Raw genomic sequence first — 14,251 nt, forward strand, 5'->3', positions numbered from 1 at the left:
AATAAATAAATAAACTAAATGAAATAGAAAACAGAAAAACAGTTGAAAGAATTAACAAGACCAAAAGCTGGTTTTTTGAAAAAAATCAACAAAATTGATAAACCACTACCCAAACTGACAAAAGAAAAACAGGAGAGGAAGCAAATAACCTGAATAAGAAATGAGAGGGGTGATATTACAACAGACCCAACTGAAATTAAAAGAATCATATCAGATTACTACGAAAAATTATGCTCAAGCAAATTTGAAAACCTAGAAGCCATGCATGATTTCCTAGAAACACACTACCTACCTAAACTAACACAAACAGAGGTAGAACAACTAAATAGACCCATAACAAAAGAAGAGATTGAAAAGGTAGTCAAAAAACTCCCAACAAAAAAAGCCCTGGTCCGGATGGCTTCACTGCCAAATTCTACCAAACTTTCAGAGAAGAGTTAACACCACTACTACTAAAGGTATTTCAGAGCATAGAAAGGACAGAATACTACCAAACTCATTCTATGAAGCCACCATACCCCTGATACCAAAACCATGTGAAGACACCACGAGAAAAGAAATTTATAGACCTATATCCCTCACGAATGTAGATGCAAAAAGCCTCAACAAAATTCTAGCCGATAGAATTCAACAACATATCAAAACAATAACTCACCATGACCAAGTGGGATTCATACCAGGTAAGCAGGGATGGTTCAGCATTAGAAAAACAATTAATGTAATCCACCACATAAATAAAACAAAAGACAAGAATCCCATGATTTTATCAATTGATGCAGAAAAGGTATTTTACAAAGTTCAACACTCATTCATGATAAAAACTCTCAGCAAAATAGGAATAAAAGGAAAATTCCTCAACATAATAAAGAGCATTTATACAAAGCCAACAGCTGACATCACCTTAAATGGAGAGAGTCTGAAAGCATTCCCCTTGAGATCGGGTATGAGACAAGATAGCCCTTTATCACTGCTCTTATTCAACAGTGTACTGAAAGTCCTAGCCAGAACAATTAGGCTAGATAAAGATATAAAGGGCATCTAGATTGGCAAGAAAGATGTCAAAGTATCTCTATTTGCAGATGACATGGTCTTATGCACAGAAAACCCTAAGGAATCCTCTAGAAAACCACTGAAACTAATAGAAGAGTTCAGCAGAGTATCACGATACAAGATAAACATACAAAAATCAGTTGGATTCCTCTACACTAACAAAAAGAACATCAAAGAGGAAATCACCAAATCGATGTGATTTACTGTAGCTCCCAAGAAGATAAAATACTTAGGAATAAATCTTACCAGAGACGTAAAAGACTTATACAAAGAAAACTATAGGGAGGGGGGCCAAGATGGCTGACTAGTAGATGTTACCTTGGATCCCTCTTGCAACAAAGACTTGGAAAAACAAGCGAATTGATCACATACATGACAATCTATGAACTCTGACCAACAAACACAGATTTAAAGAGTTGACCTGAGTGGCAGAGTCCGAGAACGAACAACTACGGGGAAGCAGCGACTGTTTTTGGAGCCTGGAGCCAGCGTCCCAGTCAGGAAACCTTGGCGCCGGGCTTTGGACTGGGTGCAGGGAAGCTGAGCACGGCATCCTGTGACGGCACAAACACGAGGCGCAGCCCTACTCCCCTGAACTGACCCCAGGAGGGCACCCAGCCGGTCTTCCCGGGTGGCGCAGCTATGCGGCTGGCGGGAGGAGAAGTCGCCGGGAGGCAACGACTGGTTTTGGAGCCGGGAGTGCAGCGTCCCAGCCGGGGAACCATGACTCTGGGCTTTGGACTGGGAGCTGAGGAACTAACCGTGGCTTCTGAGACAGCGCAAGCATGGGACATGAGCCTGACCCTCGGGGGCAATCTCTACCCAGCCAGCTCACACAGGCACGCCCCCCTTGGGAATCTCAGATAAAACACTCATCCCAAGCAAAATAAGTAACTTTGTCTATATTCCGGGTTGTTACTCTCTCCTGTTTTCCAAGACATATTATCATCAAACTTGTCAAAACCAAAGATAAAGGGAAAATGTTAAAAGCAGCCAGGGAGAAAAGAAAGGTCTCCTTCAAGGGAGAATCAATAAGAATAAGTTCAGACTACTCAGCAGAAACCATTCAGGCAAGAAGGCAATCAGATGACATATACAGAGCACTGAAGGAGAAAAACTGCCAGCCAAGGATCATATATCCAGCAAAACTCTCTCTGAAATATGAAGGCGAAATTAAGATATTTACAGAGAAACACAAGCTTAGAGGATTTGCAAAAAACAAACCAAAGCTACAAGAAATACTAAAGGAAATTAGTCAGAAAACCAATAATATCAGATACCAGCACAACACAAGGTTACAGAACAGAACATCCTGATATCAACTCAACTAGGGAAATCACAAAAACAAATTAAGATTAATTAAAAAAAAAAAAAGCTCAAAACAGGGAATCATTGAAGTCAATATGTAAAAGATGACAATAATCAAAAAGAGGGACTAAATACAGTTGGCATAGAACTGCCATAAGGAGAGGGATACAAGGCGATATAGGACAATACACGTTAGGTTTTTACTTAGAAAAATAGGGGTAAATATTAAGGTAACCACAAAGAGGTATAACAACTCCATAACTCAAAATAAAAACCAAGAAAAACGTAACGACTCAGCAAACATAAAGTCAAATACTATGAAAATGAAGAACACACAATTTACAAAGAAAAACGTCTCAGCACAAAAAAGTAAGCGGAAAAATGAAATTGTCAACAACACACATAAAAAGGCATCAAAATGACAACACTAAACACTTACTTATCTATAATTACGCTGAATGTAAATGGACTAAATGCACCAATAAACAGACAGAGAGTCTCAGACTGGATAAAGAAACACGATCTGTCTATATGTTGCCTACAAGAGACACACCTTAGACTTAGAGACACAAACAAACTAAAACTCAAAGGATGGAAAAAAAATGTATCAAGCAAACAACAAGCAAAAAAGAGCAGGAGGAGCAATATTAATTTCTGACAAAATAGACTTTAGATTTAAATCCACCACAAAGGATAAAGAAGGACACTACATAATGATAAAAGGGACAATTGACCAGGAAGATATAACTATATTAAATATTTATGCACCCAATGACAGGGCTGCAAGATACATAAATCAAATTTTCACAGAACTGAAAAGTGAGATAGACACCTCCACAAATATAGTAGGAGACTTCAACACACCACTTTCGGAGAAGGACAGGACATCCAGTCAGAAGCTCAATAGAGACATGGAAGACCTAATTACTACAATCAACCAACTTGACCTCATTGACTTATACAGAACTCTCCACCCAACTCCTGCAAAGTATACTTTTTTTTCTAGTGCACATGGAACATTCTCTAGAATAGACCACATATTAGGTCATAAAACAAACCTTCGCAGAATCCAAAACATCGAAATATTACAAAGCATCTTCTCAGACCATAAGGCCATAAAAGTGGAAATCAATAACAGAAAATTTAGGGAAAAGAAATCAAATCCTTGGAAACTGAACAATACCCTCCTGAAAAAAGACTGGGTTATAGAAGACATTAAGGAGGGAATAAAGAAATTCATAGAATGCAACGAGAATGAAAATACATCCTATCAAAACCTCTGGGACACAGCAAAAGCAGTGCTCAGAGGTCAATTTATATCGATAAATGCACACATACAAAAAGAAGAAAGAATGAAAATCAGAGAACTGTCCCTACAACTTGAACAAATAGAAAGTGAGCAACAAAAGAATCCATCAGGCACCAGAAAAAAACAAATGATAAAAATAAGAGTTGAACCAAATGAATTAGAGAACAGAAAAACAATTGAAAGAATTAAAAAAGTCAAAAGCTGGTTCTTTGAAAAAATTAACAAAATTGATAAACCATTGGCCAGAATGACTAAAGAAATACAGGAAAGGAAACAAATAACCCGAATAAGAAATGAGATGGGCCACATCACAATGGACCCAATTGAAATTAAAAGAATCATATCAGATTATTACGAAAAATTGTACTCTAAGAAATTTGCAAACCTAGAAGAAATGGATGAATTCCTGGAAAAACACTACCTACCTAAACTAACACAATCAGAAGTAAAACTAAATAGACCCATAACAAAAAAAGAGATTGAAACGGCAATCAAAAAACACCCAACAAAAAAAGCCCTCGCCCGGATGGCTTTACTGCAGAGTTCTGCCAAACTTTCAGAGAAGAGTTAACACCACTACTACTAAAGGTATTTCAAAGCATAGAACATGACGCAATACTACCTAACTCATTCTATGAAGCCACCATTTCCCTGATACCAAAACCAGGTAAAAATGCCACAAAAAAAGAAAATTACAGACCTATATCCCTCATGAACATAGATGCAAAAATCCTTAACAAAATTCTAGCCAATAGAATTCAACAACATATTAAAAAAATAATTCCCATGACCAAGTGGGATTTATACCAGGTATGGTTTAATATTAGAAAAACCATTAATGTAATCCACCATATAAATAAAACTAAAGACAAAAACCACATGATCTTATCAATTGATGCAGAAAAGGCATTTGACAAAGTCCAACACCCGTTTATGATAAAAACTCTCAGCAAAATAGGAATTGAAGGAAAATTCCTCACCATAATAAAGGGCATCTATACAAAGCCAACCGCCAACATCACTATAAATGGAGAGAGCCTGAAAGCATTTCCCTTGAGAACGGGAACCAGACAAGGATGCCCTTTATCACCGCTCTTATTCAACATTGTGCTAGAGGTCCTAGCCAGAGCAATTAGGCTAGACAAAGAAATAAAGGGCATCTGGATTGGCAAGGAGGAAGTAAAATGATCTCTATTTGCAGATGACATGATCTTATACACAGAAAACACTAAGGAATCCTGCAGGAAACTACTGAAACTAATAGAAGAGTTTGGCAGAGTCTCAGGTTATAAGACAAACATACAAAAATCACTTGGATTCCTCTACATCAACAAAAAGAACACCGAAGAGGAAATAACCAAATCAATACCGTTCATAGTAGCCCCAAAGAAGATAAAATACTTAGGAATAAATCTTACCAAGGATGTAAAAGACCTATACAAAGAAAACTACAAAGTACTACTACAAGAAACTAAAAAGGACCTACTTAAGTGGAAAAACATACCTTGCTCATGGATAGGAAGACTTAACATAGTAAAAATGTCTATTCTACCAAAAGCCATCTATACATACAATGCACTTCCGATCCAAATTCCAATGTCATTTTTTAATGATGGAGAAACAAATCACCAACTTCATATGGAAGGGAAAGAAGGCTCAGATAAGTAAAGCATTACTGAAAAAGAAGAAGAAAGTGGGAGGCCTCACTCTACCTGATTTCAGAACCTATTATGCAGCCACAGTAGTCAAAACAGACTGGGACTGGTACAACAACAGGCACATAGACCAATGGAACAGAATTGAGAACCCAGATATAAATCCATCCACGTATGAGCAGCTGATATTTGACAAAGGCCCAGTGTCAGTTAATTGGGGAAAAGATAGTCTTTTTAACAAATGGTGCTGGCATAACTGGATATCCATTTGCAAAAAAATGAAACAGGACCCATACCTCACACCATGCACAAAAACTAACTCCAAGTGGATCAAAGACCTAAACATAAAGACTAAAACGATAAAGATCATGGAAGAAAATATAGGACAATGTTAAGAGCCCTAATACAAGGCATAAAAAGGATGCAAAACATTACCAAAAATGATGAAGAGAAACCAGATAACTGGGAGCTCCTAAAAATCAAACACCTATGTTCATCTAAAGGCTTCACCAAAAGAGTAAAAAGACCACCTACAGACTGGGAAAGAATTTTCAGCTATGACATCTCCAACCAGAGCCTGATCTCTAAAATCTATATGATTCTGTCAAAACTCAACCACAAAAAGACAAACAACCCAATCAAGAAGTGGGCAAAGGATATGAACACGCACTTCACTAAAGAAGATATTCAGGCAGCTAACAGATAGGTGAGAAAATGCTCTCAATCATTAGCCATTAGAGAAATGCAAATTAAAACTACGATGAGATTCCATCTCACTCCAACAAGGCTGGTATTAATCAAAAAAACACAAAATAATAAATGTTGGAGAGGCTGCGGAGAGATTGGAACTCATACACTGCTGGTGGGAATGTAAAATGGTACAACCACTTTGGAAATCTATCTGGTGTTATCTTAAACAGAAACAGAACTACCATACAATAAAAAAAAAATACCAGAAATCCCACTCCTCGGAATATACCCTAGAGAAATAGGAGCCTTCACACAAACAGATATATGTACACCCAAGTTTATTGCGGCTCCGTTTACAATAGCAAAAAACTGGAAGCAAGCAAGGTGTCCATCAACGGATGAATGGTTAAATAAATTATGGTATATTCACACAATGGAATACTACGCATCGATAAAGAACAGTGATGAATCTGTGAAACATTTCATAACATGGAGAAACCTGGAAGGCATTACGCTGAGCGAAATTAGAGGCAAAAGGACAAATATTGTATAAGACCACTATTATAAGATCTTGAGAAATAGTATAAGCTGAGAAGAACACATACTTTTGTGGTTATGAGGGGGGGAGGGAGAGAGGGTGGGAGAGGGTTATTTACTTATTAGTTTTTTTTTTTTTTTAGTAGATAAGAACTACTTTAGGTGAAGGGAAGGACAATACTCAATACATGGAAGGTCAGCTCAACTGGACTGGACCAAAAGCAAAGAAGTTTCTGGGATAAACTGAATGCTACAAAGTTCAGCGGAGCAAGGGCAGGGGTTAGGGGACCATGCTTTAAAGGGACTTCTAAGTCAATTGGCAAAATAATTCTATTACGAAAACATTCTACATCCCACTTTGAAATGTGGCGTCTGGGGTCTTAAATGCTAACAAGCGGCCATCTAAGATGCATCAATTGGCCTGAACCCACCTGGATCAAAGGAGAATGAAGAACACCAAGGTCACACGATAACTAAGAGCCCAAGAGACAGAAAGAGCCACATGAACCAGAGACTTACATCATCCTGAGACCAGAAGAACGAGTTGGTGCCCGGCCACAACCAATGACTGCCCTGACAGGGAGCACAGCAGAGAACCCCTGAGGGAGCAGAAGATCAGTGGGATGCAGACCCCAAATTCTCACAAAAAGACCATACTTAAAGGTCTGACGGAGACTAGGGGATTCCCGGTGGTCATGGTTCCCAAACCTTCTGTTGGCCCAGGACAGGAACCATTCCCGAAGACAACTCATCAGGCATGGAAGGGACTGGATAGTGGGTAGGAGAGAGATGGTGATGAAGAGTGAGCTATTTGTGTCAGGTGGACACTTGAGACTGTGTTGGCATCTCCTGTCTGGAGGGGGATGGGAGGGTAGAGAGGGTTGGAAGCTGGCAAAATTGTCAGGAGAGACTGGAAGGGCTAACTCATTAGGGGGAGAGCAAGTGCGAGTATGGAGTAAGGTGTATATAAACTTATATGTGACAGATTGACTTGATTTGTAAACGTTCACTTGAAGCTCAATAAAAATTAAAAAAAAAAAAACTAAGAAGTATAAAAAAATTACCATATTAAAAAAAGAAAACTACAGTACACTTCTGCAAGAAACCAAAACTGACTTATATAAGTGGACGAACATACCTTCCTCATGGATAGGAAGACTTAACATTATAAAAATGTCTATTCTACCAATAGCAATCTATACATTCAATGCAATTTCGATCCAAATCCCAACAACATTCTTTAATGAGATGGAGAAACAAATCACCAACTTCATATGGAAGGGAAAGAGGCCCCAGATAAATAAGGTATTACTGGAAAAGAAGAACAAAGTGGGCGGCCTTACTTTACCTGATTTTAGAAACTATTATACCGCCACAGTAGTCAAAACAGCCTGGTACTGGTACAGCAACAGATACAGGGACCAATGGAACAGAATTGAGAATCCAGACATAAATCCATCCACATAGGAGCAGTTGATATTTGACAAAGGCCCCAAAACAGTTAAATGGGGAAAAGACTTTCTTTTTAACGAATGGTGCTGGCATAACTGGATATCCATCTGCAAAAAAATGAAACAAGTACCATACCTCACTCCATGCACAAAAACTAACTCAAATTGAATCAAAGACCTAAATATAAAATCTAAAATAATAAAGATCATGGAAGAAAAAATAGGGACAATGTTAGGATCCTTAATACATGGCATAAACAGTACACAGAACATTATAAACAATGCAGAAGAAAAACTAGATAACTGGGAGCTCCTAAAAATCAAACACCTATGCTCATCCAAAGACTTCACCAAAAGAGTAAAAAGACTACTTACAGACTGGGAAAAAGTTTTTAGCTATGACATTTCTGATCAGCGCCTGACCTCTAAAATCTACATGATACTGCAAAAACTCAACTGCAAAAAGACAAATAACCCAATTAAAAAATGGGCAAAAGAATGAACAGACACTTCACTAAAGAAGACGTTCAGGTAGCTAACAGATATATGAGGAAATGTTCACGACCATTAGCCATTAGAGAAATGCAGATCAAAACTACAATGAGATTTCATCTCACTCCAACAAACCTGGCAGTAATCCAAAAAACACAAAATAATAAATGTTGGAGAGGCTGTGGAGAGATTGGAACACTTCTACACTGCTGGTGGGAATGTCAAATGGTACAACCACTTTGGAAATTGATTTGGCGCTTCCTTAAAAAGCTAGAAATAGAACTACCATAGGATCCAGCAATCCCACTCCTTGGAATATATCCTAGAGAAATAAGAGCCTTTGCACGAACAGATATATGCACACTCATATTCATTGCAGCACAGTTTACAATAGCAAAAAGATGGAAGCAACCAAGGTGCCCATCAATGGATGAATGTATAAATAAATTATGGTATATTCACACAATGGAATACTACGCATCGATAAAGAGCAGTGAGAATTCTGTGAAACATTTCATAACATGGAGGAACCTGAAAGACACTACACTGAGTGAAATTCATCAGTTGCAAAAGAACAAATACTGTATCTGACCACTATTGAGAAATAGTTTAAGCTGAGAAGAAAACATTCTTTTGTGGTTACGAGAGGGAGGAAGGAGAGAGGGTGGGAAAGAGGCATTCACTAATTAGATAATATATAAGAACTACTTTAGGTGAAGGGAAAGAAAGCACACAATACAGGGGGAGGTCAGCACAATTGGACTAAACCAAAAGCAAAGCAGTTTCCTGAATAAACTGAATGCTTCAAAAATCAGCATAGCAGGGGCAGGGGTCTGGGGACCGTGGTTTCAGGGGACATCTAACTCAATTGACATAATAAAATCTATTAAGGAAACATTCTGCATCCCACTTTGAAGAATGGCGTCTGGGGTCTTAAATGCTAGCAAGCAGCCATCTAATTTGCCTCAATTGGTCTGAACCCACCTGAATCAAAGGAGAATGAAGAACACCAAGGACACAAGGCAATTACGAGCCCAAGAAATAGAGAGGGACACATGAACCAGAGACCACATCATCCTGAGACCAGAAGAACTAGATGGTGTTCGGCTACAACCGATGACTGCCCTGACAGGGAACACAACTGAGAACCCCTGAGGGAGCAGAAGAGCAGTGGGATGCAGACTCCAAATTCTCATAAGACCAGACTTAATCATCTGACTGAGACTGGAAGGACCCCAGTGATCATGGCCCCCAGACCTTCTGTTGGCCCAGGACAGGAACCATTCCAGAAGCCATCTCTTCAGACACTGATTGGCCTGGACAGTGGGTTGGAGAGGGATGCTGGCAAAGGCCTAAATCAAAACCAGGTCTACAAATAGAACATGGTTAAAAACCCAAAAATAAAACCTGTTGCAGTTGATTCTATTCGAAATCGTAATGAGCATATAGGACAGAGAACAACTGCCCTGTACGTTTTTCTTGGGGTGGCTGCTGAATTTGAACTGCTAACCTTCTTGTTAGCAGCCTTAGCTCCTAACCACTACTCTACCAGTGATCCAGAACATGGGTAGTGAGTTAAAATCCTTGCACGTGTGTGAAGTAGGGAAAATTACAAAAACTGTTTTTTTTTTAAACTTATAAAATAATTTGAGAGCACTAAAACTTTACACATATACATGCATATTTGTATATACATACATATATATATATATATATATATGAATATATACTTAAACCAAACTCATTGCCTTCGACTCCATTCTGACTCATAGTGACCCTATAGGACAAAGTAGAACTGCCTCATAGGGTTACCAAGGAGCACCTGGTAGATCTGAACTGCCAACCTTTTGCTTAGCAGCCAAACTCTTAAGCACTATCCCATGAGGGTTTTCATATATATAGGGAGATAAATAGATAGATATAGGCGCCCTCAAAGTGTCATCTTTGCTTCTCAACACCTTAAAGAGGTCTTTTGCAGCAGATTTGTCCAATGCAATATGTCGTTTAATTTCTGTCCTGATACATCCATGGACGTTGATTGAGGTTCCAAGTAAAATGAAATCCTTGACAACTTCAAACTTTCTCTGTTTATCACAATATTGTTTATTGGTCCAGCTGTGAGGATCTTTGTTTTCTTTATGTTGATGTGCAATCCATACTGAAGGCTGTAGTCTTTGATCTTCATCAATAAATACTTCAAGAACTCTTCACTTTCAGCAAGCAAGATTGTGTAATCTGCATATTGCGAGTCGTTAATGAACATTCTTCTGAACCTATTCCCATGTTCTTCTTCTTATAGCCCAGCTTTTCCAGTTGTTTGCTCGGTACACAGATTGAATAAGCATGGTGAAAGAATACAACCCTGACACACAAGTTTCCTGACTTTGAAACCCCTGGTTCTCTTCAAACGACAGCCTCTTTCTGTCATTTGGTTCCTCATGAGCACAATTAAGTGCTCTGGAAGCCCCATTCTTCCCAGTGTTTTATATGTATACATATAATACATATATAGAAATTAAAAGGGGAGCCATTGATTTGTTTCCAACCCACAGAGACTCTATAGGACAAAGTAGAAATTCCCCATATGGTTTCGAAGGCTGTGAATCTTTACAGAAGCAGACTGCCACATCATTCTCCTGTGGAGTGCCTGGTGGGTTCAAACTGCTGACCTTTTTTTGTTAGCTGTAGAGGGCTTTACCCACTGCACTAAAAGTTCTCATATACATATATATATACACACACACATATACACACACATAAACACAGATGTGCACACACAAACATAAATATATACAAATACCATTTAAAATTAATAATAAAGTATATATTTTGTATCTTATACATATTCATATATATGTGTATATAGTTGACTCTCAATATCTGTGGGTTCCACAGCTACAGATTCAACCAATCAAGATTGAAAGTATTTGGAAAAGGGAAAAAAGAAAACAATATTCCAAAAGCAAAATCTGAATTTGTCACACTACAAGCACCATGCTGAATCCATACTAATGAATTGGTGTGTAGGTATTCACTGAGATTAAAAAAAAAAAAATTTTTTTTTTTCTAAATTCGCAGGACTTCAGTCTCTCTCCAGCACTTGATATTTGAGAATTGTTCACCTCTTGTTTTGGTATTATTTCCTAAACAATACAGTAATGTATAACAACTATTTACGTAACATTTACACTGTATATAGTGGTTAAGTGCTACGGCTGCTAACCAAAGGGTTGGCAGTTCGAATCTGCCAGGCACTCCTTGGAAACTCTACGGGGCAGTTCTACTCTGGCCTACAGGGTCGCTATGAGTCGGAATCGACTCGATGGCACTGGGCTGGGCAGGTATTTTAAGTAACCCAGAGATGATTAAACGTATACAGGAGTTTGTGTATAGGTTACATGCAAGTATTTTACCATTTTATATGAGGGATTGAGCATTCACATATTTTGGTATTCATGGGGTCCCTGGAACCAATACACCATGGATATTGAGGGGACACTGCATAGTTTTAACTAATGCATATTGCAAACCTGCTTTTTAAAATGAGTGTCACAACTGTATGAACCCTCATGGAAATGAATGATATAGTTTACGATAAATGATATAACAGATTATACATTACAACTGACTAAATTACTCAGCCCAAGCAAAAGCTGTTATTGAGGGAGGACCTTGCACGATGAAATTATAGAATCACTAATGGAATGATTTGTTCTCTGCTGATACATATATTCCTTATAATTTGAGCAGAAATCTGACAATATTACTGGTGATTTTTAACTTGGAAATCTTGTCACTGTATGAAAGACAAGACAATTTAGTAATCTAGTGCTGATATAACAAAAGTACCATAAGTTTACAGCTTAACAAAGAGAAATTTATTTTCTCAAAGTCTAGGAGGCTAGAAGTTCAAATTTGGGGTGATGGGACAAGGGGCAGCCTTCTCTTTCTGTCAGCTCTGGGGAAGGTCCTTTTAATCAATCTCTCCTGGTATAGGAGCTTCTCAGTGCAGGGACTTCAGGTCCAAAGGATGCAGGCCCGCCCATTCTTCATTCTTGGTGGTAGGAATTCTCCCTGTCTCTCTACTTCCTTCTCTCTTCAATCTCAATACAGATAGTTTAAAAATATAACCTAATGTTGTACATTGAGTCTTGACTTATTAACGTTAACTGTCTCGTATTCTGCATCGTTTACATCTTAGAGGTAGGATTTAAAACACTTAGGAAAATCACCAAACCAAACGCACTGCCTTCTAGAGGATTCCAGCTTATGGGACAAAATGGTGGACAATCACACAATACTAGGAATCATGACCTACCCACATTGACACTCATTTTTGGGAAAGACAATTCAAGCCATAATACAAGTTATACTGAATGGTGTGCATCTTTTGAAATTTAATTCAAAATACATATGAAAGCAACTCTTACACATTTAACTCATTAATGAAGCAAATTATTTACATAGCAATTTTCTCAATACCATTACAACATCCTTGTTCCTTAGGCTATATATTATGGGATTAAACATAGGAATTAGGATAGTGTAGAAAAGAGAAAGCACTTTATCAGTTCCCTCTGAGTGTCTGGTGTTGGGTCTTATGTATGTAATAATGCCTGATCCATAGAATAACACCACAACCATAAGATGAGATGAGCAAGTGGAGAAGGCTTTGGCTCGACTTGTGGCTGATGGCAACTTCAGGATGATGGAGATGATTTTACTATACGAGCCAAGTATCAACAGAACGGGAACCACAGCAAATAACACAGCAACTATGTAGACCAACATCTCATTCACAAAGGTGTCCCCACAAGCCAACTTGAGTATTGGGAAAAAATCACAGAAGAAGTGATTGATTTTGGTAGATCCACAAAAAGGCAGAGAGAAAATCTGGTAAGTCTGCACTGTTATAAATGGGATTCCAATGGTCCAGGAGCCAGTCACCAACTGGATACAGGCCCTGCGGTTCATGACTAGAAGATAGTGCAGAGGGTTACAAATGGCCACATAGCGGTCATAGGCCATCACTGCCAGGAGCAAACACTCTGTGACTGCAAACATAAAGACAAAATACATCTGCATAGCACAGGCAACTAGGGAAATTCTTCTCCTCTGAGTCCCAAGATTCATCAGCATTCTGGGGAGAGTAGCTGATACATAGCAGATTTCCAAGAAGGAGAAATTTGCCAGGAAAAAATACATAGGGCTCTGGAGAGCAGGATCCATTTTCGTTATTAGAAATATGGTGCCGTTGCTCATCAGGATAATGATATAGATGATTAAAAATAATCCAAAAAGAAACCACTGGAGATGGGGCATGTCAGCAAAGCCCAAGAGAACAAATTCATTCAATTCAGTTAGATTTTCTTCTGGTGGTTTTTCTTGATGATTCATCTGTGGACAAGGGAAATTTACATGTGCATTTTTCTTTACCTTCTTATATCTCTTTGTCTTTTCCATAAATTTTATTAATATGTTCTCCGGCTTGGATTTTATGACTACTACAATTGTTTGCACTCTAAGAATGATACTATTCATGCATGTCCCACATCTTCCTGTTAAATCATGGTAAATAGTCCCTTCACATTCGCTTTAAGATCATTTCAATGTACTTCCGGAACACAGCCCAGGATAGATCAAGCTATACCTGACTCAGCAAAGGCAGTGGAGAAATTGGTAACTGTTGGAGACAGAAACTCAGCTTTGCCATCTAATCTCACTTTAACTTAATTACACACCTTGACAATCCTATTGTA

At 38.3% G+C, this 14,251-nt stretch overlaps 1 protein-coding gene across 1 annotated transcript; it reads right to left on the reverse strand.

Annotated features, from left to right (window-relative positions):
* Positions 1-12,947: 12,947 nt before the first annotated feature.
* Positions 12,948-13,889, reverse strand: LOC126080200 (olfactory receptor 10AG1-like). The gene has a single exon (XM_049891472.1). The coding sequence runs from the start codon at positions 13,887-13,889 to the stop codon at positions 12,948-12,950; it is 942 nt and encodes a 313-aa protein (XP_049747429.1).
* Between the last annotated feature and the right edge of the window lie 362 nt (positions 13,890-14,251).

Source organism: Elephas maximus, chromosome 7, assembly GCF_024166365.1.
Source record: "Elephas maximus indicus isolate mEleMax1 chromosome 7, mEleMax1 primary haplotype, whole genome shotgun sequence".
In the NCBI taxonomy this organism is placed as follows: domain Eukaryota; kingdom Metazoa; phylum Chordata; class Mammalia; order Proboscidea; family Elephantidae; genus Elephas; species Elephas maximus.

Coding starts and splice junctions, on each gene's coding strand:
- LOC126080200 (XM_049891472.1), bottom strand. CDS start 13,889: ATGAATCATCAAGAAAAACCACCAGAAGAAAATCTAACTGAATTGAAT.